The sequence below is a fragment of the Microcaecilia unicolor genome, chromosome 4 (genome assembly GCF_901765095.1).
Source record: "Microcaecilia unicolor chromosome 4, aMicUni1.1, whole genome shotgun sequence".
Classification (NCBI taxonomy): domain Eukaryota; kingdom Metazoa; phylum Chordata; class Amphibia; order Gymnophiona; family Siphonopidae; genus Microcaecilia; species Microcaecilia unicolor.
This window is the reverse complement of record NC_044034.1, coordinates 347,300,356-347,319,642: the sequence shown is the minus strand read 5'-3', so window position 1 is coordinate 347,319,642 and position 19,287 is coordinate 347,300,356. Positions and strand designations below refer to the sequence as shown.

Below are 19,287 nucleotides of genomic sequence, written 5' to 3'. Positions count from 1 at the left end.
TTTTTTTTACTTTAAGCAGGCGGACAACTGCTGACAGGAAAAACCCCCCACTCTAATCCCCTGCTAGTCAAAGCCCCTTGAGGTCAATGATGGCTGACCTCACAAGCACAGCCCATGGACTATAGCTTGGGGTCATGGAGGAACAGACAACTCTGAGCTTGGCCAAAGGAGATTCGTTGACCAGTTCTTGGAAGCAACATCTAGGCCAACGTTCAACCTTAAAGCTGCAGGCCACGGAATGAACACTGGGCAGACAGGCCTCCTCAGAATAAATATTCTACTGCAACAATCCAAACCACACCACCTGCTGGATACAGAGAAATACTGGATTGTTCCTGGCTACACCACCTGTTATACAGAAGATGTCAATGGAATCTTCAAGTCTCTGCCTCCATCTGCTGATTGGAGAAGATAACCAGGAGGCTAAGGAAGCCTCAGCTTATACTTCCAGATCTTCCAAACTTTCACAAAAAGCAAAAGAACCAAAACAGTATCCCAGCTTATGCTTCCAGATCTTCCAAACTTTCACAAAAAGCAAAAGAACCAAAACAGTATCCCAGCTTATAATAAAAGCAGGGTGACAGCACTGAAAGAGTGTGTGTGTGTGGGGGGGTTGGGGGGAAGGGGGAAATCACATAGCTTTGCTGCATACCAGAGATACCCCTACTTCCCCTTCTTTGCCAGGCCTCCTGCTGCCGCCCTCCTACCTCCTCCCAGGTCTGCCAGAAGATTAAAAAAGCATCAACACTGTACAGGACCTGTAAGCACAGACCTGGGCTAAGTGCTACTTTGTCCCACTCCTTCAGATCAGCCTGGAAGAGGTAGGGGGAGGGCAGTGGCAGAGGTATGGAGAAAGATGCCAATGGGGGGGGGGGCAAGGGGGGCTAGAGGTGAAAGATTCTTGCCACCTGCAGGGAGTGGGGGAGGGGTAAAGAGAAGGGGAGTCCAATTTACATACGACATCTGATACCCTTGGGCCCGCCCTGGACCTAGGAACAATGCTGGACAATTTTTATGTACTAAATGCAGAAACACATAGAATTAAACACATACATTAAATGTGTACAACTTCCCAGGGTTAAAAATCAATTTCTAACTTACCACAACCTTTTTAACCATCTCAAGAATGTCTTCCAGCAGCTCAATGTTGTTCAGTTCATTCAAGCTGAGTTCAGAATCTAAGCTCCTTAACAACACATGGAAAGAGTTTTAGTTTTAGATCTTGGTTTTTTTTTTTTTAATTCAGTTGAATCACATCTCAGTATACTGTACGAGGACATGTAACAAATGTGTTTTTAACAAGACAGAAGTCAGGAAGTCCCAGCACCTAACACACAAGGCACAGATCTAACCAGCCCTGCAGGCACAGCAGTAGCTAAACCATGTCCTTTTACTCTTGTTCTTGCTGCCAAAAAAACCCTCTGCTTTCAACAAATCCCCTTCAGTAGGCACACAGCAAGAGTTCTGGGTACTGCAGTACTTTTATGTTTCTGTAACCTGCTGAAGGTGGGCCTGGGCTCCTCCACTTTTGCTTTAGTCCCATCCAGCAGTTGAGCACACTATGCCTATAAGCTAGCAGAGATCCCTGGTCCTGCCAGCTGGAGTAGTGAATTGCACAGGGACAGAAATTTCACCCATCCCTGCCCAACCCTGTGCTAAAATAACCCAACTTGTGGTAAAATAACTCAACAGTAACCCATGTTGAAAACTTCCCCTTTCAGCGCTTATGGGGATTTCAACGCTATCAACCATATCCATTAATTTTTTTAGTGCTATAATTGCCATGATAGAAGGAACGGATAGGTAGGCTGCCCTAGCACTACACTTCCACGCGAACCATGTAGGACCTGTGCCCATCCCCACAGGATCCCTGCATCCACCCCTGCAGGTGTCCCATAAGCCTGGAAGGGATCCCCGCAGGATTCCCATGCAGTTCTCTACCTCACAGCCCACCCAAAGTCAGAAAAGCACAGCAGTAAGTGGCAGCTCTCAGCCAAAAGCATGCTCACGGTGCCAGCATCAGTGACTCAAAGTGCAGTAGCCACCTGCTGGTTACAGCAGGCGGCTGAGAACCAGGGAAACCCAATTCAAATCCCACTGTGGCTCCTTATGACCTTAGGTAAGTCACTAACTCTCTACGGTCTCAGGTACAAGCTTAAATTGTAAGCTCTCCATGGACAGGGCGATACCTACTGTAGCTAAATGTAACTTGCATTGAGCAGCAACAACTGAAAAAAAGGTGAGCGCCAAATCCAAACAAAATGAATAAACCAATAAAGGTAAAAGAATGTGTCGAGGAAGTTAGAGAAGCCCATGTATGAGATTTCTGTGAACCAGATAAAATCACATTCATATCTTCAGCTCCTAAGTAATTAAAAAGCTTTATGTACAACTGAAAATTTAGTAAAATTCTGCATATTTTGTCTGTAAACCTGACACTCGTTACCATAAGAGGTCATTCAGAACTACAGTAAAAAAAAAAAAAAAACCCTCTCAAAAATAAATATCATCTTACTTTTTAGCACAGAATTCTCCTAGGAGCACTCAGTGCTTCTCACACCAGTTTCTCCCTACTGCTCTTCCCTCTCTAGCTTACTGTACTCTGCCCTTCACCAATCTCACCCCAAGTAGAGCTGACCCTTTAGTGGGGAGAGGGGATTGGGGGTTAGAAAAATGGGTGCAGGGCTCAAGCAATTCTGAGGGAAAGGGGCAGGAACACAGTAACCTGCCACTGCCATTTCCAGCAATGTCAGATGTAGTGGGTGTTCTTGGGGCCTGGATTGGCCACTGTCGGAGACAGAATGCTGGGCTTGATGGACCTTTGGTCTTTTCCCAGCGTGGCGGTGCTTATGTGCCTCAGTCCAGAGTCCTGAGAAGCACAAGATAAAGGGCAATCACCCTTATTTATTCTCCTCATCCTCAGGGTAGTCCTCCCCTAGGCTATAAATCCCCACATCTATATTTGTTTTCTCTTTTCCTTCTAGCTGACTCCACTATTTTTTATCTTGTTCCCCACTCCAGCCAGACCGCCACACCACTTTCCTCCAACTACAGCTCAATCAAAATTCAAAAGCTGCCTGATAGGATGTTCCTAGTGGCCACTTCATCCATGGATCCCTGCACAAGCTGTTGTCAGTATCAGGGGCGTATCTGAACTGCGGCGGTAGGGGGGGGCAGGGTCAGAGAGAGGGGGCACATTATAGCCCCCCCACCGCCGCTGCCGCCATTGCCGATCCCCCTCCCCCCAGCCGCTGCCATTGCCAATCTCCCCCCGCCGTTGCTGTCGCCTACCTTTGCTGGCGGGGGACCCCAACCCCCGCCAGCCGAGGTCCGCGTCCTCCTGCCGCTGCCGGCTGCCTTTAAAAGAATTCCTTCAGCTGGCGGGGGACCCCCAACCCCCGCCAGCCAAACCAAGGTCCTTTCATTTCTTCCACTGCAATCTGCAAAGCTTTGCAGACTGCAGTGGAAGAAATGAAAGGACCTCGGCTTGGCTGGCGGGGGTTGGGGTTCCCCCGCCAGCTGCAGGAATTCTTTTAAAGGCAGCAGGACACGGACCTCGGCTGGTGGGGGTTGGGGTCCCCCGCCAGCAAAGGTAGGCGACAGCAACGGCGGGGGAGGGTTGGCAGCGGTAGGGGGGTCCAGGGCGAAATCTGCGGGGGCCCAGGCCCCTGTGGCCCCACGCAGATACGCCCCTGGTCAGTATCACCAATCATGCCTAGGCTGCAGCTGCTACTTCTGCTGCCACTACCTTCCTCCAGCCTTGTATGGGCTGCAGCTGCTGCCGTCGTCATCTACACCCTCCTACCAACTGTGCCAGTGCACACCTACAGCACTTCAGCCAATCTAATTCTGTGGTGCAACTGGAAATTCATAATCATACGTGCACTGTGCTGTGATACAGAATTCACCCAGGAATATCCAAATTTGGTGATAAACTGGCTTTGTCCAGGGGTAGATTCAAATAAGATCAGACTCGCAAGGTTTGTTCTGACATGAAATCTGTTGAGAATCAAAACTGATATTGTAGGAGAGCAATTAAATAGTTTATTAGCTGTACCATAAAAGGTGTGCTTGGAATCAGTTTACATACACGAAGGAAGATAACTACAGTCATTTCTTTTAAGGAACTTTGAACAACCATCTACCTAAATCATGCCTAGCTAACACAGCAGCACAGTCTTCCCACTTACCTGCACTGTATCAGAAGCCACTCGTTAGAAGGACGTGGTCCAAGCCTCTCAAACAGAAGCGGCCATAAGATGTAGATTTTTATGACATCACAATACTCTCGCAGCTCCTGGCTCGGTTTGCTGCACCAGTACTTGGCAACATCCACTAGTTAAAGATTGGGCAGAGTTAGCTACTGAAGATAACCATGAACTGCTTCCATAGCAGAGCCCTCATATTATAACCTGTGAGAGGGCAATGAAGCACATCAACCATGTTTAAGAAAACTTGATACATCACTTTTTCTGGTAAAAGCAAGCCAAAGCGGTTTACAAATATTGGTATTGTCATGAATGCTGATGTTGTTCTGTCTTTTTTCAATTTTTGTTTCTTTATTTGCCATGAATTATTGTTACTTTTGGTTTTTCCTTTTTGTTTTGTGTTATGCTTGAAAAACCTTAATAAAAATATGAAACAAAAAAAAAAGAACAGAAAAGGAACTCCATTAAAATAGGAAAGTACTCAATAATTGCAAAAATCAAAGTAATAAAGAACCAACTACATACACTTGGATCCCCACTTGCGGGCTGTGAAATATTGCAGGAAGACTTTAGGAAATTGAAAGATCGGGCATCCAAATAGCAGATTAAATTTAACATGGACAAAAGCAAGGTGATGTACATTGGAAAGAATAATCCGAATCATAGTTACCTGATGCTAGGGTCCACCTTTGGGGTCAGCGCTCAAGAAAAAGATCTAGGTGTCGCTGTACATAATATGCTGAAATCTACTGCTCAGTGTGCGGCAGCAGCCAAAAAAGCAAACAAGATGCTAGGAATTATTAGAAAAGGAATGGTAAGACCTAAAATACTATAATGCCGTTGTATCGCTCCATGGTGCGTCCACAGCTTGAGTATTGTGTTCAGTTCTGGTCGCCCTATCTCAAAAAAGATATAGCAGAATTAGAAAAGTTTCAAAGAAAAGCAATTAAAATGATAAAGGGGATGGAACTCCGCATATGAGGAAAGGCTAAAGAGGTCAGGGCTCTTCAGCTTGGAAAAAAAAAAAAGAGACAGATGAGGGGAGAGATAATTGAGGTCTACAAAATCCTGAGTGGTGTAGAATGAGTAGAAGTAAATCAATTTTTCAAAAGACTAGGGGACACTCATGGAAGTTACATGGAAATACTTTTAAAACAAATAGGAGGAAATATTTTTTCCACTCAACGAATTGTTAAGCTCTGGAACTCTTTGCCGGATGATGTGGTAACAGTGGTTAGCGCACCTGGGTTTAAAAAAGGTTTGGACAAATTCCTGTAGGAAAAGTTCAGAGTCAGCTATTGAGACAAACATGGGAAGCAGCTGCTTGCCCTGGGATTTGTAGTATGGAGTGTTGCCATGATTTGGGTTTCTGCCAGGTACTTGTGACCTGGCTTGGTCACTGTTTGAAAAAGAGGATACTGGGCTAGATGGACCATTGGTCTAACCCAGTATGACTACTCTTATGTCCTTATGTAATCACCATCCCCAAAAAAACTGAGTGCTACAAGCTAACAAAGTGGGACTTCAACATAGATTTATTTTTCTTTAAAGACAATTCCTTGTGTAAAACAGGTAGTAAATTCCATAAGGATGAAGCAAAAAAGAAAAGCCAAGCTATGTGTTGATTCCAGATGAGCATGGATAGGGGACAGAAGACCTAAACGTTGTTCGTGCAGCAGAGAGACTGATCTGAACATGGGGTGTAATCAATGAAGATAGATCAGAGGAAATTCCTTTGTAGAAGACCCTGTGGGTAAGTATTAGTATCTCATACTGAAGACAATAGTGAACAAGCAACCAGAATTGATTTTGAAGTATAGGAGAAATATGATTAAACTTACAAGCCTTACATAGCAACTTGGCTGCAGTATTTTGAAGAAGCTAGAGACGCTTTAATTGGTATTGAGGAATGCCTGCATAGACTAGTCTAGATGGGCCATAAATAAAGCAAAAAGCAGCAGATGCAAGATATTGAAGCCAGCGTACCTTTGAACTGATCATTGCTGCTTAAGTGTTAAGAAGCCTGACTGATGCTGATTTCTATTTCAGGTCTCATGACTCAGCAGTTATTCAAAGACCAGCTATTTAAAGAACTTCACTTCATCTTCTCGAAAAACAGATCAATCTCAGAGAGAATCTTACCATTTAGTAGCTACCAGCAACAAAAGTTCCATGCATGCCCCTGAAGCAGACATAAGTACATAAGTAATGCCATACTGGGAAAAGACCAAGGGTCCATCAAGCCCAGCATCCTGTCCACGACAGCGGCCAATCCAGACCAAGGGCACCTGGCAAGCTTCCCAAACGTACAAACATTCTATACATGTTATTCCTGGAATTGTGGATTTTTCTAAGTCCGTTTAGTAGCGGTTTATGGACTTGTCCTTCAGGAAACCGTCCAACCCCTTTTTAAACTCTGCTAAGCTAACCGCCTTCACCACTTTCTCCGGCAACGAATTCCAGAGTTTAATTACACGTTGGGTGAAGAAAACCTTTTCTCCGATTTGTTTTAAATTTACTACACTGTAGTTTCATCGCGAAATGCTGGCATCGTTGGGCAGTTGCAACAGCTTCATGCAGAGCAGCTTACACCTTTAAGTGCAGTTTTGCCTACTAAATGATAAGATTCTATCTTTAAATGAGATTACTTCATCTTCTTGAAAAAGAGATCAAAGTGAATATACAGTAAGATTTTTATGCTAGTGATAGTACTGTATATATAAAAAGAAGAGGGGAAAAAACACTTCCCGGAAAAATCAAATAGACATTAAAAAAAGGGGGAAGAACAAGTGGCAATACAAAAACACTTGTTTCAACCAACACATCCTATAAGAGTAACACTAAAAGACAGAGATGCATCAGATATATATTTATAGATAGATAGATAGATAGATAGATAGATAGATAGATAGATAGATAGATAGATACACACATACATACACAATGCAATCCACTTAAGTGCAAGGGTCTGGGACCAAAGAAATGCATTCAGTTAACCGGAGCTTGCACTTAACCTTTGTGACCCAAAGAAGCTTGAAATCTGATAAACATATGTACAGTACTGTTATACATACAGTATACAGTCTCCGTTAACTGACGTTATACAGTCTCTGTTAAGTGACGTTAGGCTTACTTGAAGTAATCAGTCATAGCCCTCTGTACACTCTTGTGTCTGTGAGTTCCATAGACTACGTCTGCCAGACGGTAAAAACTGTCATAGCACTGACATCCAGTGGCCTCCAGATAGGCCCGCATGGTGTTGAGACTCTCCAGCGCTCTTGCAAAAGTGACAGGCGGTTGTTGAATTTTGTCAGCATGTGCCTCGCTGCTCATTTCATCATCTGTTTCATCATCAGCCGTTGCCTGCATGTAGGCGCATATCTCAACATCAGTGCTATCATCAGCTGTTTGTAGATCGTTATCAACAGCTACGTAGTGATGAAACTCCTCTTCAGTAACACCGGCTGGGATGTCAATAGCCTGTTCATCTGACGCATTTACAACAGCTGCATCTGTTTCGTCCCTCTCCACATCCCTAACAAAGCTTGCCCGCTTGTAGCAGTTCACAATGGCTGCCTGTGTAACATGATTCCACGCTTCTTTCTGCATATGTAGGGAATCCAACAGTGATAGATTACGAGTCAGTTCAACAGCACGTTTATCCTTGCCAGTCTGGTCATCCATAACGCTCATCAGACAACGTAGCACAAGAGCCCGATAATGTTGTTTGAAATTGGCTATTATGCCCTGATCCATAGGTTGGATCAGAGAGGTAGTGTTTGGTGGCAGGAAGATCACCTTGACGTTAGACAGCCTGACATCATCACTGTGTGCAGCATAATTATCACAAAGCAACAAAATCGGACGCTTTTGTACCCGCATTCTAGTGTCTAACTTCTTTAGCCACTGCTTCCAAATTTCCCCAGTCATCCATGAATTTGCATTAGCCTCGTATGACACAGGAAGTCGCTTAACATTCTTGAAGTAACGGGGCTGTTTGCTCTTTCCAGTGATGAGTGGTTTCAACTTCTCACTCCCATCCATATTGCAGCAAAGGACGATCGTCAGTCGGTCCTTCAACGTTTTACTTCCTGTAGTTTCGGCTTGTTTGAATGCAAGTGTTCCATCAGGAATCGCTCGCCAGTAGAGATTGTTTTTGTCAGCATTGAAAATGTCACGAGGTGCAAACTCGTTCAAGATGGTAGGAAGAACTGAAACAACCCAATTTTCAGCACCAAAGTCATCAGCGTCTTGTTTCTCACCATGCCGTTTCTTGAATTTTATGCTGTTCCTCTCTTTCCATCTTTCCAACCATTCAACAGTGGCTTTGAATTCAGTTAGTTGTATTTAATTTGCGTGTTCCCCCACCTATTCTGACCTCATCCTCCCCCAGACTGCTCTTACACAATCCAGGAATTAACGAACTCCATAATCAGAAGGACTCACTGGAATATAAGAAGATAGTTTATTATAATCTCACCAATAGCAGTACAGGCAAATCAGATATTCGTATGGTTGAACAGCAGTTCACGACACGTCTGTCACCCTCCTTCTCTTGTAGCCTTCCTTGTCTTGTCTGATCTAATACCCTCCAGACTAGTCCTTATATACCATTTTGGCTTCATTGGTTCCTATAGACCCCAGCTGTCTCAACAGGGTTCCTAGCCCTTATCAGTTTAATTAGAATGACTTCACATGTTCCAAAACCTTCCTCTAGCCCCCCCTTTGGATGTTCTCACCCGGGGTGCAGCTGACCCAGTACTATCTCCACATAATCATAGCAACTCTTGCTCATAACGTCTTGTAGGTGCCAGTCTCCTCACTATCTACAGAGTAGATTCCCTCCACCCTCTGTCAGCTCTCTGAGCACTTACTTCAGCATTTGCTATAGTAAAATGTAACTGTGTCAAAGGTGATCTTTGATTCTTACAGAGCCTAGCTCTCTTTTGTATCAGAGATGATTTTGATTTTAAGAAGCCTAGCTCTTATTATGAGCCATTGGCCTGTATTTTACTGAGAGCAAGGGCTAGCATAACTCTTCATAGTCCAAGACTTTCAGCAAGCTGATTGGCTTTCTCCATAAGCAGTGGACCACTGACAGGAAACTGTCTGCTCCTGAATTGAGAAAACCACCGAAGAGCATCTTCTACATCCTCAGCTTTTCCCACCCATTTACGTTTCCAGTGTGGATTTGTATTGTTTTGCCAGTCTTCCAGAAGCTGGTCTTCCTGCTTCAAGATACGTGAAATTTGACTGGGATTGACACCATATTCTTTAGTAACAGATGTTTGACTGTTTTCTAATTTTTTTAAGAACTTCTATTCGTTCAGCCAGTGTTGAAGTCTTACAGTTGTGCGACGACGATGACGACTCCAGTGTACACTCTAACAACTTTCTTTCGCTTATTCTGCCTGTGGCAGTTAACCAACGAGATTTCAAATTTACCGCCCCTTTGTCACGTGTCAATCGGTTTCCATATTCCATGCGTGCGCTTATGCGGAGTCTTTCCTGCAGAGGAGCGGTCTTAAACCATGCATATAAGCGAATCTTGCACTTAACAGTGGTGCGCTAAACCGAAGTTTGTCCCTATAGGAACTGATGGCACCAAAAACGGGACCGAAGTACGGCATGCAGTTAAACAAAGCATGCGCTTATCCGATGTACACTTAAATGGAGTGCACTGTATATATATATATATATATATATATATATAATGAATGATGCACCTCTGTAAAGAATAATAAAAAACAGCGGCCATTTATCTCAAAACCGCAAACAGCAGTAACAGCACTGTGTAAATCTCAAAGAAGCTCCCAACACCCTATATGCTGGAAAAGGAGTTTCAGTCAAAACAAACCTGCCTCGGGGGATTAGAAAAGCCACAGAAGCAAAATCTTCAATATTCATTAACGCGTTGATAATTTGTGAGAAATAAAATTTGTAAAAATTATAATAGGCGCTAAAAGCTTTGAGGCAAGTGATTGATGAACTTGAGGAGCTCTGAAATAGCTGGGGCTATAAGAGATCCAATAGCTCACTATATATATATATATTGGATCTCTTATAGCCCCAGCTATATATATTATATATGCTTCTCTGTCTTTTAGTGTTCCTCTTATAGGATTGTATTGGTTGAAACACATTGTAGTCATTTATTGGTCTGCTATAATCTAAGCAGGCTTTGGCTCATTGAGGCTTTTTTTTTTTTTACTTTATCATCGATAAGTGAGAGTATATTTGTATGTAGTGTATATTTTGAACTCCACCTCCTTCCGTGTAACGAATAGTGTGAAGTTATTCAGTACAGAATAAAAAACCGCCAGCACACTGGCCTCTAAGGAAAAGTATGAGAAGTCTTCTCCAGGAAGAAAACACTTATCAAAGCAACTAATAAAATGAAAACAAGAACACAACAGAGAAGACCCCTGAGAGACGCAGAGACTGATTTAGACAAATCAGGGAAAAGGCACAATAAAGGGAACAGAACTCCTGAGACAGACCAATTCCTTTCACAGGTGTTAGAAATAAAACAAAACAAAACAACCCACACAAACCATTTGTTAAAAGACCAAGAGCAAATAGTTAGGAGATCCTAGTCACTGGCTAGGGTCTGTTAACTGATGATGGAGGCAAAAACAAAATAACCCTGAGTTTTGTACAGCATCTTCTGAGAGTAACAGCACTAACAAAAGGACTCATCTGACTTGAACTACTACTACTGAAGCAACGTGGGTTCAATTGAAACCCATCCCCCACCCCACCAAAAATAAATACATAATCTAGTCTGCCCAGTTTCCACAAATTACTTAAACCCTTGGTTTACCTTTATTTTCTCTACCAGAAATTTTCCAAGGCTCTCTTACGCTCCAACATCACTTCCACCCATCCACTACCCGTTTTGTAAAAAAAAATAAATATTCTAGAATCTGCTCCCTTTCAGTTTCACCATGCCCCTTGCAGTAAGGAGAGCTTCTTTTTTCCCTAAAAAAAATGTTTGCTGCTTGTGTGTTTATATATCTGTGGCATTTGAATGTGTATTTAAATTATTTATTAGGATTTGTTTACCACCTTTGAAAAAAAAAAAAAAAAATCACTCAAGGCGGTGTACAGCAAGGCGACGACAGACCAGTGGTTCCCAAACCTGGTCCTGGAGGCACCCCCAGCCAGTCAGGTTTTCAGTATATCCACAGTGGAGGCATGCATGCAAATCTCTCTCATGAATATTCATTGTGGGTACCCTGAAAACCTGACTGGCTGGGGTGCCTCCAGGACCAGGTTTGGGAACCATGGCAATAACTACTACTACTACTTAACATTTCTAAAGCGCTACTAGGGTTACGCAGCGCTGTACAATTTAACATAAAAGGACAGGCCCTGCTCAAAGAGCTTACAATCTATTTTTACTGCTGTAATAAGACAATTACAGCAGTAAAAATATTCAAATACAAGGTACGGCATAGCATACAACAACTAGAATGTCAACTCAGCACACAATAAAACATTTTAATAGACAGCATAGGGTGTAAGTGAAGGTGGAACACAGTTAAGATAAAATAGGAGTTAGAAAATACAGGGACTCATTTAAGGTTCATGAATATAATCTCAGCTACGGCAAGAATGGATAAGCAAGTCCTGCTACAGTATTATATCTTCTCTCTCAGGCACTGTTTCACAAATGTATCTGAAGGGACCCCCCCACTCTGATTTTGACATTCACATTGAATATGCATGAGATGCATTGCATACAAACCTCACTCATGCCTATTTCTAGTGGAAATTCTGGAAACACAGACCACACCTAGAGGTGCTGAGGGGCTAGTTTGGGCACTACTGCACTAAGATACAGATATAGATATATATACACAAGAGCTTATGTTACCAGATCAGTTACCAATCAGAAAAACTCCTCTGACACATCTGACCAGAGGCTTCCTTTATTAACCTGCAGCAGTCTTGTTCTTCTGTTTGGAAGCAATATATTTTCTTTGCAAAATAATATAAATGATATTGGGGTGAGGGTACTTGGACAGAGTTGGGAAAATGGGGCAAGTTAGAAGTTTGAAATAGAAGGTGAAGAAATGACACACTGTACTGTTTACTTGACTGTCTTCTTCAATAAAAATAAAAAAAAAATTTAACATACAGTAGTCTGATTTAAGGCCCTCCTTGTCCTCTCTCTCTCTTCTATATATATATATATATATATATAAACAAATATATTACTAATCACTTCTAAAGTACTATCAGGCTCATTCAGTGCTGTACAGATAAGAGATTATAAGCCCTAGAATTCAGGCCCTGCGAGGCTTCTTGCAGCCAAGACCCTCCTCCTCTGTTTCTATGGTTACAATCAACGGTATATATATATATATACCGCTTTGATTGTAACCATAGAAAGAGGAGGAGGGTCTTGGCTGCAAGAAGCCTCGCAGGGCCTGAATTCTAGGGCTTATAATCTCATATCTGTACAGCACTGAATGAGCCTGATAGTACTTTAGAAGTGATTAGTAATATATTTGTTTCTACTGTAAAAAATGAACTTTGATATATATATATATATATATATATACACCGCTTTGATTGTAACCATAGAAAGGTGGTATATCAAATCCCATCCTATCCCCTCCCCTCCCAATTTCTCTTCCCTTCTGTCTGCCAAAAGTTTTAATCACACAGAAAATCATTAGTTAAAACGATTAATCCACAGTCCTACTAGTCAGGTTGATTCCCCAATAATCCTGCCCAGAGTTACTTTCATTCCCTGGAGGGCAGAGAAGAAAATCAAATACAGAGATACAAATAGAAAATGGATTGAAAAATAAAAAAGTCTCTTCTCAACATTTTGCCCTCAGGAAGAGCAAGATAAATTTGTTAGAAACAATTCTTTCCACTGAAGGAAAAAGAAAATATTGAACTGTAAATCAAGAACACAAAGATAAGCAACAATAAAATGGGGGAGGGGGGTGGGAGAGAGAGAGAGCAAACATTTCCAGATTAGAGAAATCAGTTGACTCACCATTTTTATCTCTGTTCAGTATTATGCGCTTCATGTACTTCTTGTGTCCCTATGAATGTAGAGGAACAGAGTGAGAATCCAAAAACTGGTAGCCATGTTTAGGCGCTAGAGCACAGGGGGTTTAAATACTGAAAAGTTGGTGGCAAGATTCTTCAATACCTGAGGCCAGTGGTCTAGCCAGATACCTACAGCCAATTTAGCGTGGGCACAAAATATTCTCTCTGCCCCAGTCCTCCCCTCCACTCTTCACCTGGAATCTCCCAAACTCATAATATTAAATACTTCAGCTGATGAGGATCCCCAAGCTCCGTCAACTGAAACTTCCTTTGAAGGAATTCAGAACTCCCTTTTGCCAAGTTTGCCAGGCAGCAGCTCATCCCTGAAAGAACCCAACCGAATCCAGGATCTTCAGTTTCTGTGAAACCAAATTTGCGACCAAAACTGACCATTCAGTTTTGAGCAAAATTAAAAGAAATTCACACCCCACAACTGGCAAAATTTGCATGGGGGATCCTGTACATTCCTGCTATCAGCACATCTTGTGATAAGATATCTTCTACTGCAGGAAAGACTGTGGAAGACAGGAGAGCTAGACTGAATCCTGAGATTGTTGAGGACTTAATCATCAAAAGATTAAAAAATCATCACAGTGCTTTATAGGGCAAATTTCTCCCCCACTAAGACATACAAAGCAGGTTGTATTTTGTACTCCTGGACATTTTTTTAAATTATATTTTTGGGTGTCAATACAGAGAAACAGATACGACATCAAATTGATACAGAAACCTTGTCCAACATGTAATACGAACCAAGAATGCTTGTACAAAAATTACCAACAGTAATCCCATAGGAGACCTCTGTAACGACCTTATATATTTTCCCCGAGAAGACACCTACAAAACAAACCCCTTCCACTAACACATTAGCACACTTCCATCTATACCAAAGAAAAGCCCACCCCAAACATCCCCTGATATCCACCATACACGCAGCCCATTCTCACACACTCCTCCCCCCACCCACCCCCCTCCCTAAGTGTCAAGCAACTCTAAACAGCACTTCCACAGCGAGGCATAATGTCTATTATCTGTTTTAAGGGACTTAAGAGTAAAGCAGACCCTCATGTTTGCCCATCTCCCGCATTTTCGCTGTCCAGCTTTCAAAGGGTATGGGATCAGGAGAGATCCAGAACTGTAATATATGTTTCTTAACAGCAATAGTGATGTGTAAAAAAACGCCGTTGAGGCTGAGTTAAATGTTGAGATAGGAGTAACCTTTGATCCCCCAAAAGTAGGGTGGCATAATCCCATTCCATTTCTTTTTGGACAACCTTAGGAAAAAACCCTATTCCAGATCATAAGGGCAGGACATAAGTAATGCCACACTGAGAAAAGACCAAGGGTCCATCGAGCCCAGCATCCTGTCCACGACAGCAGTCAATCCAGGCCAAGGGCACCTGGCGAGCTTCCCAAACATACAAACATTGTATACATGTTATTCCTGGAATTGTGGATTTTTCCCAAGTCCATTTAGTAATGGTTTATGGACTTGTCCTTTAGGAAACCGTCTAACCCCTTTTCAAACTCTGCTAAGCTAACAGCCTTCGCCACATTCTCCGGAAACGAATTCCAGAGTTTAATTACGCGTTGGGTGAAGAAAATCTCTCTGATTTGTTTTAAATTTACTACACTGTAGTTTCATCGCATGCCCCCTAGTCCTAGTATTTTTGGAAAGCGTGAACAGACGCTTCACATCCACCTGTTGCACTCCACTCATTATTTTATTTACCTCTATCATGTCTCCCCTCAGCCATCTCTTCTCCAAGCTGAAAAGCCCTAGCCTCCTTAGTCTTTCTTCATAGGGAAGTCGTCCCATCCCCGTTATCATTTTAGTCGTCCTTCGCTGCACCTTTTCCAATTCTACTATAGCTTTCTTGAGATGTGGTGACCAGAATTGAACACAATACTCAAGGTGCGGTACAACGGCATAATAACATCCTCACACCTGTTTTCCATACCTTTCCTAATACCCAACATTCTATTCGCTTTCATAGCCGCAGCAGCACACTGAGCAGAAGGTTTCAGTGTATTATCGACGACGACACCCAGATCCCTTTCTTGGTCCGTAACTCCTAACGTGGAACCTTGCATGACGTAGCTATAATTTGGGTTCTTTTTTCCCCACATGCATCACCTTGCACTTGCTCACATTAAACGTCATCTGCTATCTAGCCGCCCAGTCTCCCAGTCTCGTAACGTCCTTCTGTAACTTTTCACAATCCTGTCGCGAGTTAACGACTTTGAATAACTTTGTGTCATGAGCAAATTTTACCACCTTGCTAGTTACTCCCATCTCTAAATCATTTATAAATATATTAAAAAGCAGTGGTCCTAGCACAGACCCCTGAGGAACCCCACTAACTACCCTCCTCCATTGTGAATACTGCCCATTTAACCCCACTCTTTTCCTATCCTTCAACCACTTTTTAATCCACAATAGGACATTTCCTCCTATCCCATGACCCTCCAATTTCCTCTGTAGCCTTTCATGAGGTACCTTGTCAAACGCCTTTTGAAAATCCAGATACACAATCGGCTCCCCTTTGTCCACATGTTTGTTTACTCCTTCAAAAGAATTGACGTAAATTGGTCAGGCAAGATTTCCCCACACAAAAGCCGTGCTGACTTGGTCTCAGTAATCCATGTCCTCGGATGTGCTCTGTAATTTTGTTTTTGATAATAGCCTCTACCATTTTCCCCGGCACCGATGTCAGACTCACCGGTCTATAATTTCCCGCATCACCCCTGGAACCTTTTTTAAAAATCGGCGTTACATTGGCCACCCTCCAAATCTTCTGGTACCACGCTCGATTTTAAGGATAAATTGCATATCACTAACAGTAGCTCTGCAAGCTCATTTTTCAGTTCTATCAGTACTCTAGGATGAATACCATCCGGTCCAGGAGATTTGCTACTCTTCAGTTTGCTGAACTGCCCCATTACGTCCTCCAGGTTTACTGTTGAAGTCAGTAAGTTTCTCCAACTCGTCCGCTTGAAATACCATTTCCGACACCGGTATCCCACCCAAATCTTCCTCGGTGAAGACCGAAGCAAAGAATATATTCAATCTCTCCGTTACGTCTTTATGTTCCTTGATCGCCCCTTTTACCCCTCAGTCATCCAGCGGCCCAACCGATTCTTTTGCCGGCTTCCTGCTTTTAATATACCGAAAAAATTTTTGCTATGTTTTTTTTGCCTCTAATGCTATCTTTTTTTCGTAATCCCTCTTGGCCTTCTTTATCTGCGCCTTGCATTTGCTTTGACACTCCTTATGCTGCTTCTTGTTATTTTCAGACAGTTCCTTCTTCCATTTTCTGAAGGCGTTTCTTTTAGCCCCAATAGCTTCCTTCACCTCACTTTTCAACCACGCCGGCTGTCTTTTGGACTTCCGTCTTTCTTTTCTAATTCGCGGAATATGTTTGGCCTGGGCCTCCAGGATGGTAATTTTGAACAGCGCCCATGCCTGATGTACAGTTTTTACCCTCTCAGTTGTCCCCCTTCCTAAGTTTTTTTTTCTAAGGAAGTATGAATAAGTGTGCCTCTACCACTACGGCATCTAAGGCAGCATTCATTATCCCTAGTGCAGCACCCCTGGACCTAGTCATGTAAGATCTATGCAGTATTTTATATTGTGTTTCTTGCAAATCTGCTGCCTTAACCATCTCATATAAGGTGGAGAAGAGCGCACTAAAACAAACACGTGTAAACTCAGTACCCAGGTCCCTGTTCCAGTGCTGCACCAGCCTCTCCATCCCCCCCAAAGGTATGGTCATTTTCATAATTTTATACCAGGTGGACAACCTATACCCGCCAGGAATGCCAGATTACCCACAAGACTCATAAAAGGTGAGGCATCAGGGGGCGCCCCTGATGTCCACGCCACCAACACCAAGCCCTATGTAGCGGCTGAAGGAATCTCAATTTAGGAGCAACCAGGGAACCAGAACCCAAAGACAAGTGCACTAGATTTATAAGCGAATAAGGGCAACTCCAGGCATCCATTCATCCTGGGGGAGAATAACGACAGGTCCCCGTCATTCCCTCAAAAATAAAGCGCATCAGGGCGGCCACATTATATAGACGGAGGTCCGGAAGATCAAGGCTTCCTAAACATCTATCTAAAATTAACTTCTGGTTCCCAATTCTCGCCCTCCTCTGGCGCCAGATGAAAGAGCAAATTAAAGAGCGGAAGAGGCGTTCATCTCTATGTAGTATCCAAACAGGGACAGCCTGGAGCGGGTACAACAAGTTGGGCAGCAGTATCATTTTCACCAGCGCCACCCTACCAAACAAAGAAATCGGCAAGTCCTTCCAAGCTTCACACAACCTCCTGAATCTATCAATTGGATCCAGAACGTTACACTTGTAGAACAAAGCTGGGTTAGTGCTTAAATAGACTGCCAGATATCTCATTGGGCCTTTTACTGGGGGGATGGATAATGTGATCACCCAAGAATCTCCGGCCCACCCAGACAAAGGAAGGAGCTCCAATTTAGCACAGTTGACCCATAAGCCCGAGAGATCTCCAAAGGCTCGTACAAGAGACAATGCCTCTGGTAAGCCACAAGGTGCATTCGCCAGATATAACAAATTATCATCTGCAAATAGATTTATATGTGACTCCCTACTTCCTATCATAATACCCTGTATACAATCACTACCCCCAAATCTTTGAAGCCAGGGGCTCTATAGCTAGAAGAAAAAGAAGTGGGGACAGGGGGCACCCCTGTCTGGTATCTCTCTGTAGAGAAAAGCTATCCGTGAGTTTATTGTTTATTATCAGCTGTGCCTGTGGTGAACAGTAGAGAGCAGATACCCAATTAACAAAAGCCCCTCTTAAACCAAATCGTTCTAAAACCCAAAAAAGGTACTGCCATGACAGAAAGCTTTCTCCATATCTAGCCCCACTATAGCCCCCATTCCTCCCTTCCCGCTGTGCTCATGTATGGTCAGCAGCGCTTGATAGAGATTCATTGAGGCATAATGACCTGGGACAAAACCCACCTGGTCTTCATGCACAAGGAAGGGAATTACCACATTCAGGCGCCTGGCCATTACAGCCGCCAGTAATTTAACATCCTGATTTAAAAGTAATATAGGTCGGTAGAACCACACCTGAGCAGGGTCCTTCCCCGGTTTAGGAATTAACACTATATGGGCCATCTTCTGCTATAACCCCATACTCTCCTCCCTTAATCCATTAAACACCTCTCTCAGAGGCGTGATAACCAAGTCACTCAGAATACGGTAGTACTCTGGGCTGAATCCATCTGGCCCCAGGGCTTTAGTCAGCTTTAGGATCTTAATTCCCCTACTGATCTCCTGATCCGATATAGGAGAGTTTAAGCTGCTCTAGTGTAAGAACAGGTAACTTCAATTGCTGAAAAAAACACCTCACACGCTTCCTGACTTTCAAACTGGTCCATAATGTGAGTTTCCCTAATATATTCCTGTCCCAAATCATCCTTGACAGAGGTAATCACCTGCTTTTTATGGGAGGGCCGCTCTAAATTAGCTAATAGCTTACCTGATTTACTACCCCATTTAAAAAGCTTGAAACGTTGGAAGTAAATATCCCTCTCTGCTCTTTTATTCAATAGAGCATCAAGTTTCTGTCTAATCTGCATCAGGTGTCTCCTATTTTCATCGGTCATGTGTAGCATGTGACACCTACGCAGTTGCTGAAATTCCTGTGAGAGACGCATAAGCTCCACTTCCCTCCTCCTCTTCTGAGCTGAGGTATAAGATATTATATGGCCCCGCATAACTGCCTTTGACGCTTCTCAGTAGATGCCTGGACTTCTCTGGTGTATTGTTATGTGCCTGGTAATCCAACCACTTTTCTCTCAGGTACACCCAGAAATCCGTGTCATTATACAAGAAAGGTGAAAACTTCCAGACCCGCTCACCCGGCTCTGTAGCGAAAGAAATGCTCACATTAACCGCTGAATGATCAGAGAATGCAATATCAACTATGCAGGACTCTGTAACTCGCAGAAATAGA

At 43.1% G+C, this 19,287-nt stretch overlaps 1 protein-coding gene across 1 annotated transcript in view; it reads right to left on the bottom strand.

The window, feature by feature from the left end:
* The window catches only part of LOC115469743 (E3 ubiquitin-protein ligase TTC3-like), a 99,141-nt gene that overhangs the window by 54,963 nt on the left and 24,891 nt on the right, over nucleotides 1–19,287 (bottom strand). Inside the window, exons 4-6 of the mRNA XM_030202530.1 lie at nucleotides 13,225–13,273; nucleotides 4,191–4,335; nucleotides 1,102–1,186 (exon numbers count right to left, since the gene is read on the bottom strand). Of these exons, the coding sequence (XP_030058390.1) occupies nucleotides 1,102–1,186; nucleotides 4,191–4,335; nucleotides 13,225–13,273 (279 nt within the window). The remainder of the gene's footprint in view (nucleotides 1–1,101; nucleotides 1,187–4,190; nucleotides 4,336–13,224; nucleotides 13,274–19,287) is intronic.